We start from the raw sequence: 14639 nt of genomic DNA, 5'->3' as shown, positions 1-14639 counted from the left end.
TTCCCATCATGTAATGAAGCCTATAGTAGTGCTCCCCAAACTGGGAAGGGATTCTCAACTTGTCACATACTACCGCTGTTATGTTCGTTTAGTCGCTATCAATAAATATTGTCTGCTATGATCAATGTGGTTTCAATGCACAAAAGAGATTTAATAGCAAAATTTAACAAATAATTAAAATAAAGTACAGCCGATACATATGCAACACACTGGATCCAGCAAACAGTCATTCGGTCCTGAAGCCTGTGGTCAGACTAATGTTGGTCACAGTGCCTAGTTTATATACAGTTTTTGGTACATAAAAAAAACAGTGGTGATGGCATTTTTCCATTGGTTCAGGATTTAGGACAGTCCAGTACAATGGAGGTCATAGGTCTGTTTAAACGATGCTCTCAAGGGTGGGGGACAACACTCCAATTGTTGTCTTTCCTCAGGAGCCCGCCGAAATACTGGTTCAAACCAGTCAATTAGTATTCCAAACACAATATCATTTTGAGCATTAATCCTTTATCATCAATAACTAGCTTATGCAAGGTACCATTGCTAAGCCGATTGCAGCGGGTGTCTGATGGTAAAAAAGTGGATTAGTATGACACTAAACATGATACATTTCCTATTTCCAGAACCTTAGATATCAATAGTGGTTTTAACATTATTATATTGAACTATTAACTCTGTTACATTTGAATATAAAAGACTATGTGCTGGAAATTTATTAAGGTGAACTATTTACAAATGAATGTGTGAGTGCAAAAGTATTCAGATAAAGCCAATTAAATCGATGTTTGTTTGAAACAACGTCATTCAATTATTTGACTTTCACACTGCCCAATCACATTATTAAATTCTGATTTCAAACTATTCTTTAAGATACTAGACGATTTCTTTACAGACTATCCTCCCCACATTATTAACTGACAACCAATTGGGCTTTGTGAACGGATGCCACTCGGTCAAGGAAATCCAGACTGACATGGAAGATACTCCCAATATGCTGTTAAGCTTAGACATCAATAAAGCCTTCCATACGATACTTTGGTTTTCAAGACTGCATAGAGATAGGGCTAGACACTATTAACCCAGTCTTTTGTCAAAATTATAGAATTTTTCTCACACTAATCCATCAACAGCGATTTTGTTGAATAGTTTCCAAAAGTGCGGTAATTACAATGGAAAGGGGTGCTTGCCAAGATTGCCCTTTAATGCTGCTACTCTTCAATCTAGCTTTGGACCCACTCCTCCACATGTTGCAACACTGGAATACTTTTCAAGGCATAATAATCGGTACCAAACAAGTTAAAATCTCAGCGTTTGCTGATTATTTACTTCTATATATTGCCAACCCAGAACATACACTGACCCCAATCCTGGAGAGAGTTGAGGAACTTGGCCAAGTATCAGACTTTACGGTAAATATGGATAAATCTACAGCCTTTTATGTTGGGGATCGAGTGAGTTGCCCCTCCTGGGGTCAGTATGCTGAACTAAAATGGGCCGCCTATCAGTTTACGTATTTGGGAATTCAGCTCCCTAAACTCCTGTTGCACCTTTATCATGTCAATATTGCTATGGCAATTAATGATGTGGATCTGGAGGGTTGGAGTCTTCTCCTTCTATCTTATATCGGTAGGGCAAACTTAATCAAGATGGTCTCTTTCCAACTTTTTTTATTTTTTTTATTTATTCAATGTTTACCATTACAAAGATATCTGACACACTTTTTTTCTATCACAAATTTATTTAGAAGGGGAGGAGACCAAGAATTCGCTTACAGAAACTACAATAATATAGAACTAATTGAGTTATTAACTTCCCAAATGTGGCCTCATAAAACCAGGCTGCTGTTGTCTGCTATCTATGTGTTTGGTCACATAACCAGAGTGTGTATGCTAACACCCATCTAGAATGTCAATTTACCCCTACCTTGGCTCTAAAATCTCTAACCTCATTTAGGATTTCTTGATCATGTAAATGCAAAAGACAATCCACTTCTGTGGACCGCTTAAAATGTGGCACATCCTTCGTCATAAACATGGCCGAAATGCATATAAATTCCTTCGCTTTCCCTTGCTTCATAACCCAGACTTTCAAAGGGTGTGGCGGGTTATCCATTTACGGTTTTGGTGGGCTGCAGGGATCACCACTTTATCACATTTTGTCAGCAAACGAGAAAGGAGACCTATGAAACTTTTGAAGGACTCGGATAAATAAAACTGTGTGGCCTATCCGATGGCGTTTCTGCAGGCGCAACGTTACATTAGCAGGGTCCTTCGAACATTCTCAGACGTGGATTGGGACAACCCTTTTGGATCTTCCTCCTCCTCTCCCAACACTCTGTCCAGGTCATGCAAACTGACCTCTGCCACTCTGTACACTTTTAAATATATTCCAGAACGCATACCTGACCCCCAAAAACTCTTTCCGATGGGCCTCCTACAGTCCAGCAATTGTATTCGATGCCATACTGCTAGTGCAGACTTGTTTCATTGTTTGTGGGGCTGTCCCTTAGTCCAACCATTTTGGCTTCAGGTAAAGCGATATGCGGAGGGTTCTTTGCTAAATTATGTTCCCTTTACACCAAAATGGGCAATACTGGGAGTGTTCCCAGCTGCTCAGAAAATATCTAAAGTAGTGTAGGCGCTTGTTGTTTGCCATTAGCGCTGCTGCGCGCAAGTCTATCTTGCACCTTTTGGTTACATCCTGCAACCTCTCCTTTATCCTGTTTCAAGGAAAAACTCAAGTTCAAAGTTCAAATGGATTGGGTGGAGACACTTATTGATAAGGAGCGCCAGGTTGAAAGGTTTTTCAATATGTGAGAAAGTTATATCAACACACTCCCTACTGCCAACAAATCTCAAATACGGGATTGTTGAGAGCATACAGCTTGGTATAAACTTTGTAATGTGGCTGAAGACCCTCCTATTCTTGATTAATACTTATGATCCAGTAATTTTTAGCTGATCCACTTTATCTCTGCATTGAATTTGAGATGAATGCACTGATGTGATGCGGGGTCCTGTGTGGTCTAGGGCATTCTGTCCTGCTTCTGGCCGTGGGGGATGGAGGCATGAACTGTGTATGATCTTGTATTAACATCATGTGGTTATGAACCTCAATGACCATTATATTTTGGGGTGCCTGTGGTACAGATGAGGCTTCTTTTGATCCCATACTCTCACACACTGCTCATTTCATGTTTCTTTTCCTTCAGTGCATTCACAAAATGCTACTAAAATTTACCCCACCCTTTCTCTTATTGTGCAATGTCTTACTGTTCCCAGGAGTACCATATTATGCATATGTACTTCTGATTCCAATCATTCAATTTATTGGAACCTTGTTCAAGACCTTAAAAACTACCTAGTCCCTATGCATGCAGAGTACACAAATCAGAATATTCTGGACAGGCCCAACTTCAGATTCAATGTAATAGGAGCAGTCTTCCTGTAAACTGAAAACTACAAGCGAACAACTTTTAGATGTTTGAAACTACAAACTTCAGACTTAGTTTGGTGATACTTGTGCTGTAAAGGTTCATTAACGCTATTATCTTGGCAGACTTTTTTTTTTTTTTTTTAATTAATAAAGGAGATGAATGTGTAACTATATTATTTGTTGCACCAATTTCAATTTCTCTGAGACCTCAGACATGTTGAATCTTACTGATGTGATTTCAATATCAAATTACAACTTAGAGGCTTGATCTGCTAGTATGGGTCTAGGACATGTAGCTGCAGACTGGTAGACCGGTCAGAGTGCCCATGCTGATCCTGCCGAAAGCCCCTACAATGGGTACATGAGTGCAAGAATAAGACAATGGAGTAATTGAAGAAGGTGGCCTTATCTCACAAATCACATTTCCTTTAAATCATGTGGACGGCTGGGTGTGTGCGTTGTTTACCTGGGGAAGAGATGTCATCAGGATGCACTATGAGAAGAAGGCAAGCCAGAGGAGGAAGTGTTATGCTCTGGGCAATGTTCTGCTGGGAAACCTTGGGTCCTGGGATTCATGTGGAAGTTACTTTTAATACTTATCACCTGCCTAAACATTGTTGCAAACAAAGTGCACCCCTTCATGGCAACAGTATTCCTTCATGGCCTCTTTTAGCAAGATAATGCTCCTTGCCACCCTGCAAAAACATTGTTCAGGGATTGTTTGAGAGACTTGACAAAGAGTTTTTTTTAAGGTGTTGACTTGTCCGAGCCATGGAGGCCCCACCCTTACAATTTACAGGACTTAAAGGATTTGTGGTCTTGTGGTGTCCATTCCACAACGGGTCAGAGCTGTTTTGGTGGCACAAGGGGAACCTACACAAATTTAAGCAGGTGGATTTAATGTTATCTGGCATATATAGAGGCTATAAAGTGCTCACCCCTTTTCTTTTTAACCTTTTTTATTTACTTATGTCATCTAAGTGGATTTATTGTGGAATTTCTTACTACTGATAAGTAAAAATGTAATGCCAAATTCAATATACAGGGTGATTCAAAAGTCGTAGTACACCCTTTTATTTCAAAAACTCTACAGGAATTGGGTCGATTGACCGATTTCAAGATGGCGCCCATGTTTGGTACATACCGTAAAAGATAGACCACGTCACCCATACCTTACTGGAGTATTCAGGTTTCCCAATTTCCTGTAGAGTTTTTGAAATAAAAGGGTGTACTGCGACTTTTGAATCACCCTGTATATCTAAAGCTTTTTCTTAATTACAAATTAAATTACAAATGTCTCTTGCAGAGTACAGCTGGTTTTTCTCTCTCTATATTTGCTTATATCTAACTATCCATTTTTGCCCTCTATTGTGAACAGTTTTCCAGGTCCTGAAGTAGAGATGATGGAATGATGTGCAATAAGCCTATTCTGCCAAAATCTGTTGTGGCATTTTCTTTTTCTTAGTGATGGACAGTGGTCAGGGGAATATGAAGTATTTTTGAAATCATCTTATCCTTCATCTGACTGGTGCTTATCAATAACAGTTCTCTGATTTAGCTTGAATGTTCTTTGATCTTTATAATCTAGTTCTTGTTTGGGAATGTCCCACAGTTAGGCAGCACATCTTGAGGACTGCTATATTTATTTGGAAATCTGTTGAAATGCTAATTGTACAGTGATGGTCAGCCATCAATTGTGACTTCTGAAGACAACTGGTTGCAAGAGGGTTTAGGAGTGTCTTTGCAAAATTGATTAACACTTAATGTGATTGTTCTCTTTTATTATATTAATCTATCCATATATCTATTAAAGTATGACTGTAGACTGGCTTCATGAAGAAACAAAATTAATATATTGCATTTTAATTTCTTTTTTTTTTTGTCTGCTGTTTATCCTTTTAGATGACACAGTGGGAGTCCAATAGCTGATTGTGGGGTCCTGCTACATGAGAGAAGTGACATCATTCTATGCACAAACCATTCCTGTTCCTATCCAGAGATCCTACCTCCCTATCTTGCATATGCAGCTGTCCTAAGTTGGCCCAGAACTGTGAGCTGCCCTCCCTTTTTGATGTTACCACTATCTCAATATTTCAACTATTCTATCCATTTGAACGACTGGACGGTTACTGATCCATACTGTCCACGCCCAGGAGTCTGTCGTCTGGTTGGCAAATTTGATAAAACAGCAGTGTTATGGCACAATCCATGCTTTGTTTTTGTTTTGTTTTTTGGGGAGTTTTTTTTTGTGTGCCACAACCATTTTAACCTTGTGACATTTGTCATTCCCAGTGTTGCGTAAAGCTGTTCCCGTGAGAAACACATTTTTGCCTTGAGGTCATGTCTTCATTGTGGATAGAGGACAATATTACCTTATCTTGCTCTCGCCATGATTTGTTAACCCTTCCCTTTTTGTGCCATTGTATTTTATACTGAAACCACTCCTAGCACTTTCACCTGGCGACTACTTTTAGAGATATTTCTAATCACATTCTTCCCTCCAATCCTTTAGGTAGGCTACTGCGTAAGCCACTGTACACAGATTACAAAATCTTCCTTTTTTTTTTGTTTTTTTATTTTTACAGATATATTTGGTGCCAATTTTTCTGCTTCACCCATCTGCCATTCTAGATGGGACCTCTGATTTGCAAACCAACCTCCTGCACTAATGCCTTTTTACGTCGGCTGCCAAAACCCTGGGTCATAGTTTTTAAAGTTCTTACTGCCTTTACATTTCTTTGTTGTAGACCAAATTGCCAGTGTCAGGTGTGTGCAACTTTTTACATTTTTGTTACTGCTGTTCCTGTTTTGCATTACATGCACACATACTTTTGTTCATTTCTCTGCACTCCACAACATTTTATTTTATTTGTATACAGTATTAAAATGGTGAGACATGCAAACTGTATTTGTTTTTTATTTATACATACTGTTCTACAGTATTTGTTTGTTGAAGCACTACCTGTTTCTGTTTATCAGTCTGTCTTGCATTCATTGTGTGCCGTGTCATTTTTACTTGCCACCATACAACTGATTGCAATAATGTGATTTCATCACAAGATACAGTGCCACATTCTTGTGACGGAATTCTACATATGCAATCTAATAAACCTTTAGATTGTGTGGACACGTAATGCTGGAAAAGTCATTGACTGCAAGAAAATACTTGAGTACCTCCTGTACTGCCACATGGAGAACAATTCACTCTGAAATGAGGTCTGTGCTGCGTTCAGGAAACAACTGATGCAATGCTGTAACTAATAAGAATTGTTTATTTAGGTGCTTTAATCTGGCGAATAACAATTCTCTCACATTAGTGCTTGTTCAACTCTAAAAATGCAACAAGGAGTAACCGCAGTATGATTTGCCATTAAGGTTGTTGTATGTAGTAGGGGCAGATGTTTAGGAGCAGAGCCTTTTGTCTTGCAATGCCAGTTAAGTAAGTAATTGCACATAATGAGGTACTTGTGTGGAGTTGTTAAGGTAACTGTCTACATCGTCTTCAAACACTCTCTAAACTACAAGGTGTTTAATGATTTCAATGTGTATACAAAATGTGAGAACTTTGGCTAACAAAATCAAAATAAAATTAAACATTCTTTGAACCCCTAATGTACCGGACCTTTGGGGTTAGGAGGATCCTAGGTTAGACGCTGAGCAATGAATTGGAAGGGATCTTTAAAAAACTTTTTTTGTGGGCTTTAAAACAGTCCACAATCTTTCAGTGTCTCCTTGATGACGATATCTGTTACAGCATCAAACACAAATTTAACATTTTGTGTGTCTGTGGCACAAGTCATGTGACCGTAGATCTCTTTGGTATCTTTTCGCATGTTTAAATCAAGAAACTGCAGCTTGATATAATTTCCAGCATCTTCATATGTGTTGGTGCCTGTTGAATACATGAAAGTGTTTTGAGTGTTAGGAAAATCCAACTTATATTAGAAACAACCAAAGTGTAATTGTTGTGCTGCAAATATGTCACTCACCATCGTAGTCTGGGAAACAGATACTTAAATGAACTTTCTTGATTTTCTCTTCAAAAAGATCTTTCTTGTTTAGAAAAAGTACTATTGATGTTGCTGCAAAGAACTTGTGATTGCAAATGCTGTTGAAAAGATGGAGAGATTCGTGCATCCGATTCTGAAAAGAATATATTTGGCCTTGAAGCACAGTTTACATAATGCTGTACAGTTTGTAATTAGAGCTCATACATTAAAGGTTGACTAAAATTGCATTTAGGTACATGTGGCATGAAGCCATATCAACCAATCGGCATTTATCTTTTTAGCTGCCTAGAGAAGATATAAGCAAATGGTTGCTGTAGTTTAATGCACTTCTTCACCTAGGTGCTATGTTAAAAATAACCCTTACCTACTAATACAACTGAAACAAGGATGAAGAGGGTGAGGATTTGGGTCATGAGACTGAATGAAATGTATCTATATGCCTCTGATTTTGCTAAGTAGCTATCATTCTGATTTGATTCTTTTCCCTTTTAACTACCATGTTTGGCCTACTAGCAATGATCTGGAGAACTATCTTTACAAACAAAAAAAAGAAAAATTGTTTTAAAAATGTAATCTGCATATATTGTATATAGTGCTACAAGTTGACCTTAGATTGGTTTCCAGCCTTCTACATCACAATCCTCACGTACCACTTCCTCGTCTTCCACCAGAACCATGTCGTATGCACTTAGTGCTCCACAAAATATAATGCAGGTCACTCCTTCAAAACAGTGAATCCATTTTTTGCGCTCTGACCTCTGTCCTCCCACGTCAAACATCCTGTGAGAGAGATTTTAAACCACTTACGACACAATGCGATAGTTGGACATTCAGGCCACTGTTAACAAATCTGTTGGCGTAAAATCTGATTTACCATGACTTGTGTTTTGTTATCATCTACGTAGCACATTTTGTGTTTATTTTAGGATTATGAGAAATACCATTCACCATACTTGCCAACTGTTCCAGGGACAGTCCCAGTTATGTCCCCAATTTTGAATATTTGCAAATTGTAGTGCAGTTATCCTCATTTGTGTTGTGTGGACTTTGCAAGGTACTATTTACAGATAAGTATTTGAAAAGGTAAAAATAAATATAACCTCGTTCAGTAAAGAAATTATTATGTGTATTGTGGTGGTGCATCAAAGTTTATTTTCTTTGTTTGTGCTATATGTCAAATTTGTCTTTCTGTAGTGTGTTCTTTTTTTTCCCCCAACACATAAAAACAAGACAAACCTGAAGTGAAGGTCTTTAAAAGAGAACTGTGACTCTATGATTCCTGTGGTCTTCACACGGGAGCGGAGGACATCTTGCTCGTTTGGGATATAATTTGTTGCTGTAATCCTGTCCAACTGGTTAAGGTAACTATGTGATGGAAACACATGCACACAACACATCAACATACCAAAGGGTGATAAATGGCATAAGGGAGAATGTTTATAAGTTATTTAACTTTAATTCATATTAGATAAGAAGCTGATAACCCAGGTGAGAATAAAAGATGGATGTAATGAGAGGAGCAATAATTGGTTTCTTCATGCATTTTATGGTCCAAAAAAATGGTATTGATCAAGGGGTAGTTAAAATTTACTATTTTTATTTTTTTATTTTTAATTTTTTTTATAGAACCTGACAAGTTTGTAGTACAATAATTTTTAATATTTTGGTACTCTGAGCTTTTAGATAGATTACAGATAAAATTCTTCAGTATTGATGAGCTGTAAATACTGTTTGTACACCACCCATGAGCTACTGTGACACTCACTATGAAGCAGAGTCATTGAGCTGGTATTCTGCTGCTCTTTCAAAAGATGCCTGCACCCCTTCATCTTTCCAGAGCCTCTTGATAACATCCACAAGTTCTGGAGGCATTGTGCCTTCCTCAATGGAGTCTGCGAGGTGGCAGAGCAGGCGGCCATCATCCTGTGAGGACATATGACAAATGTATGAAGTTCACGAATAAATACCTTGGCACATTGTCGCCCGAGCTAGCCACAATGGTAATACGTGTAGTTCCAACTCTTCGCCAGCAGAGTGTGTCACAATCTTTCTAATGATGACGCATCTATGAACTAAATTCATGCCTTGTGGAATGTTTGGTAGTTCAAGGACGTTACTAAATACATTTGACACCTACCCAGTGTTCTGCGTGAAGTTCAAGTCTGTTTATTTAGCAGTCCTTAGAGTGTAATTAAAACAGCAGTGTTTCATATTATTATTTATTGATGTAAACATTACACTATGACTTATGTACTGACCACAGTCCTACGTCTCCTATCTATTGTGTCCTTTTTGATTTAGTATGTAAAGTTTGATGAGCAGGGCTCTCTACATGTCCTGATTTTTATGTCAATATCTGTGCACCTTTACTTTATTGTACAGAGCTGTGAGATGTCGTCATTTTATAAATATTGTGTCATTTATTACATGGTGATTTGTATAACATTATGTACGCTTAGTTTGATTGTACACACTTTGGGCAATCCATCATGTATAATTAATCCTCTGCATGTTTTGACCCCTAAAGCTGCACTAGCACCTAGGAAACTTTTTCCAAGATGTTTGTTTTTCCTAGACTATAAAGATCACCATCTTTAAATACTATATTTTGAATAATAGTGCAGAATGATGACAGTATATACAACCCCTTGGCAGAGATTAAGATGTTAGGTTTACTTTTACTTTCCACCTTGTGGATGGTCCCTTGATGTGTTTGGATGTTGTAATTTATTGCATTAGACCCTCGGGTTTATTGCAGTAGGCACCTCCAATCAAATTTTTCTACAGTGCAATTTGTCTAAGGTATTTAATGTGCTATATTAAACTCATTTTCTAAAATTTTGCAATCATGATTTCAATGTTTGCAAATTGATCATATGTTTCATACAAACCGCTTTTTTTGAGTCGCCGTAGTCAATACCAAGGGTGGACATAGCACGAATTATGGAAAGGATTGACTGTAGTACATTGCCATTGATAATGGCCTTAAACTCCACACATTCCTCCTCTGAGTATCCATTTTGGTGTATAATCCTTGAAACAAAACAGAAATAAGCAACAGGAAATCTGTATGGATTAAAGTGTAGTGTTGTATACACAGAGTGGAGGCAGTCATTTTGTGGGCTTAACCTGTAATTAGGGCTCCTATTATTTTTTAAAGAAAAACCAAAACTCTCATGCTCTCTGAAGATTAACCATAAATTACAACCCATATTGTCTGAGGTCCCAAATAAAATAGGATAACCCTAGTAACCTATCCCCACATAACCTGTTAATGTAGGTGTGTTGGCATTCTAAACTGCAGGGAAATAAGGGCTGTGAGTTGAACATTTATAATGAGGGGAATGAAACTATCTCTGATACAAATATTCATGGTGATGTTAAATTCCTAGTAAATAGGCTGAATACTCCTTTCTGTGGGCAAGAAGCTCTATGAAGACACACATTTTAGAAAAGGAGTAAGTGAACACAGATACTGGTGATTATATTTATATATGGTTTTTTTTTTTAATTATCACTTACTTCATCTGCTTGACAATTGTGCTCTTCCCAGACTCCCCAGCACCTGTAGACAGACCAATATTTTCATATATAGTAAATAATACATGCCAGGGTCAGTAGCAGCATTCAAGGAGTGTTAAAACACTAATGACTTTGATAAAAATCTCATTGCAGTACTATCAATATGGACTGTAGACGAGAGCCAGTGCTTAACATGGTCCATAGGGCTTTAATGCATCTTGGGGCAAAGGGCAAATAACATTTCTTTCTTGCCCTTAAACTAAATCCCAATACTTTGTTACATTCTCATTAAAATGCCCATCTGTCAAGTTACTAGGAATAGACATTATAAATGGTTATAGCACTCAGTTGAAACAATTTGCCCACTATAGGGCAGCAACTCCACTATAGAACAGCATTTGGGACTTCCACTGATAAATGATAGTAGCTGCTCTGCACCTATTGACAGGAGGAATAAGAGCCCAGTTAATGCTGGATGACTTTACCTGTCCGAGGCTACTCTAGCTTTTAGATGAGAAGTGAGTATTGAGTGCAGCATCTGGCTTGATGGGCATGAAAACTATCAAATCAGGTGCCACATTCTATACATGTTTCCTGTCCTATGACGTTTGAATTTCCTGCCCAATGCAAGGCTTTAGGGCTGATTAAGTATCTGCGCTACTTGTGAATTGGAGTTGAACAGTGGATGGATTGGGTAATTATTGGGTGCAATGGGGGAAGGATTTCCAATACAGCACTGCAGTGGGGAGATGGGCTCCTTTAGTAGGTTCTGAACTGGTGAGACAGGGATACTGCCAACCCCATGTAAATAGCTTTATTTTGTGATTTATTGGTGACTTCTGCCCAAAATTAAATTAAGGCTTTGGAAAAATTAGTATTTAGGTCTTCAGAATACACACACAAGAATATCCCTGCATAGCACTGTATTGCTATGCGGGGACCACAAAATTGTCATGTCAAGTATAGGGATAGATTATATAGACAGGCAAACGCAGATTGTTTCCTTTGCCTATGGATTTCAGAAAACCTTGTCCCAACACTGCATACACCACTGATGTATCTTTAGTACAGCAAAATAACATTTCTGTGTTCATAATGTTCAGTCTGCCAAACACCCCTTGTCTGATATAATATTAATGAACTGTAAGGTGTATTTGCTACCTGACTGGAGTACATAAAATAGACTCAATGGTGGAACACCCAGCACATTCCCACTTGCAATGCCAATGTGTTTTTGATTGGAATGCATGTAATCACTGCTTGGAGCTGAGCGGCCCAAAGGCTTTTGGTGTGTGCTGTGAGCTCCTGCAAGCAAAAGAGTGCCTTTATTCGCACTTCAATAATACCGTATGCTTATCCATGTCCACTTGGAATGGTAATGATTAATATTTGAAGGTCTTTTATTTTTCTATTTTAAAAAAAAAAGTGTCCATTGTTCAAGGGAGGCTAGATAAAATCTACATTCATTCATTCAGTCTACATTCATTCACACAGTCCCTGACATTTATAATGTACACATCATATATGACTTAATGGCTGTTAAAGAAAATTCTCCCCCTAAACTGCTCTTCAAGCAGTGATAGGCCAGCAATCCGAGGGGAAATAAACATTTTACATTCCTGTGAGTTGTGTTAACTGGACATTACACACCTATAAAGATGTCATATTGTGCATTATAATGATATATGTTTTCTATTAAAACCATGTTGCTATTTGAGCAATTAAAATAGTTAATAAAGAATGAATGTACCTACTCTAATGACTTGCGGACATTGCTCTGCTAATCACGCTCGGAAGTCATCAAGTTAATGACTATCAGATGAACTAATTATAGTATGGGATTATACTCATCCAGAGCAGGTGTATGGCTATGTTAGGGTTAAACTACATAAATAATATTATTTGCATGTTTTTCTATGATTAATCACATCAGACAGATTAGAACTGCCATGCTCTGGTATACCCATGTCGCAGCAGTTGTGCCATTTCACACGAATGGGTGAAAACATATACAACTGCAAGCCATCACCGGGTGTTTTCTATTAGGTTTTATAGAAAGCTCTTTTGTAGACTTTCCTTTTATTGGTGTATGTTTACATCTGCTATTGTCATTTCATCTTGTATTCCATTCTCACTCTGTTTAATGCAACCAGTCACTTTTAGTTTTCCTGAGTATCAGCATTGATCTGTTTTAACCAGAGCATGTAACCTGTCTGACAGCTCCTGCATAAAATCCGAGAAGTAAGAAGGATTATGAGGCCCCGCTGTCATGGTCTGTATTTATACTAAGAATCAAGATCAAGCCGCCTGCTCCAAGAGGTTTCTGTCCTCCCAGAGCTTACAGATAAAATAGATTGCTATAAGCAAACTATTTTACATCTTTGTTGTGAAACCTTAATAACCAATAAATTAATTTCTTACCAAGCAGTAATAGTTTCACGGTCTTGGCATCCTTTGCTGCATCCTCCTGTAATTTTTTCTCCAGCTCCCGTGATCTTTTTGCCAGCTCCTTATCTTCTGCACTCGCTCCACTTCCCATCTCTATATCACCAGCTTCTATGCCAAGCGTCTCAGACTCCTCCAGCACCTGTAATATAGGTGTCTCTGTCCTTCCGTCTTGTACCTGTTTGCCCTCCACCTTGTGAGAGATGTCTGACAATCTGTTTCTTATACTTGGGGGGCCTTGTCTCCCCTATGATCTGTGCTGATTATGTTGTGCTTTCTTTTGCTGGATTGTTCTGCATTAAGATTTTTACTTTTAACTTCCAAGGGTCCGGATTTGGGCTCCGTTATAATCGTATATTTTGTATGCACCCCTTGGCTACTTTTCTCTCTGTCTGAAAAAGTATCTCACTGTCTTCTCTCCATCCTTTTTTGGGATTCTTTTTACTCTCTGTTCACACTGTCTCATAAGTAGGTTTTCTTTCAACTGACTGGGGTATTCCTGAGCTTTTAACTTCCCTCTTTGGGTGCTTCTTGCTCCTTGTTCTCTTCTCTCTTCTTCTGATTTCTGTTGGATGAAGTTTGTGTGTTGAAAGGTTTCCTGTCATCACCTGACCTAAGAAATCTCATTAGAGGCCTCTGAGCTTAAAGATAAAGGGATGGGGGATGGTGAAGGTTCTGGACTCAAAGTAGGGAGCAGGATACAGCTAGAGAATAGGTATCTTGTGAATTGTGATCAAACATTACAAACTGTATCCAATCCTCTTTAAATCTTGGGTGCTGAAATAATCTGCATTGGGGCACAGCTATTATTTCACTGGTTGCTGCATTACAACTGAAACCATGTAGTGTTCTGGCGGAAGGTCAGAGATTTAGTTTAATAGCTGGCCCATTGGATCATCCCATGCTACTTTAAAGTCAATCCTGCAGTTATTAGTAGGAGGTTGAGAGTGACACCATATTCTAAATGAAACATCATGTGCGTATAGAAGAGCAATCCATATTCTATGACAAGTTCTCTTGAATATGCACAGGACATCTTTTACAATACCAGTTTCTGACCCCCTGGCACACAAAATATCCTGCCCCCTTAACGGTTGCTGTACCATCCCCTAGGTCATGCTGATTCAATGTGACAGGTACCAACTGCTTCTAATCCTAAAGCTTTGCTGCCAGGATCTCCTGACACAGGAATCAGACGTCTGTATTAAGCTCTGTAAAGTGGAGGAT

The 14639-nt window shown here is 38.4% G+C and overlaps 2 protein-coding genes across 2 annotated transcripts in view; one reads left to right on the top strand and one right to left on the bottom strand.

The window, feature by feature from the left end:
- GNAI3 (G protein subunit alpha i3) overlaps positions 1-6338 on the top strand; it is a 28678-nt gene extending 22340 nt beyond the window's left edge. The window contains exon 9 of the mRNA XM_075195957.1: positions 5338-6338. The gene's annotated coding sequence lies outside the window, so the exon portion shown is untranslated. The remainder of the gene's footprint in view (positions 1-5337) is intronic.
- A 346-nt stretch (positions 6339-6684) lies between these two features.
- Positions 6685-14063, bottom strand: GNAT2 (G protein subunit alpha transducin 2). Its single transcript, XM_075195958.1, has 8 exons — positions 13389-14063; positions 10968-11010; positions 10337-10478; positions 9211-9368; positions 8682-8810; positions 8096-8225; positions 7425-7578; positions 6685-7327 (listed from the first exon to the last, which is right to left on the bottom strand). Exons 1-8 carry the CDS (start codon positions 13504-13506, stop codon positions 7137-7139), a joined length of 1065 nt encoding a protein of 354 aa, XP_075052059.1. The 5' UTR covers positions 13507-14063; the 3' UTR covers positions 6685-7136.
- Positions 14064-14639: the final 576 nt, after the last annotated feature.

The sequence above is a fragment of the Mixophyes fleayi genome, chromosome 2 (assembly GCF_038048845.1).
Source record: "Mixophyes fleayi isolate aMixFle1 chromosome 2, aMixFle1.hap1, whole genome shotgun sequence".
Classification (NCBI taxonomy): Eukaryota; Metazoa; Chordata; class Amphibia; order Anura; family Limnodynastidae; genus Mixophyes; species Mixophyes fleayi.
Note: the sequence above shows the minus strand (reverse complement) of the source record. Positions and strands in the feature narration are given on the sequence as shown.

Excerpts from the sequence above, each read along its gene's own strand:
- GNAT2 (XM_075195958.1), bottom strand. The coding sequence starts at position 13,506 with ATGGGAAGTGGAGCGAGTGCAGAAGATAAGGAGCTGGCAAAAAGATCA. Across the intron at positions 9,369-10,336 it reads ACGGCGACTCAAAAAAAGCG|GATGATGGCCGCCTGCTCTG; the intron begins GTTTGTATGAAA and ends ATGTCCTCACAG. Across the intron at positions 7,328-7,424 it reads CTGTTTCCCAGACTACGATG|GCACCAACACATATGAAGAT; the intron begins GTGAGTGACATA and ends TGTATTCAACAG.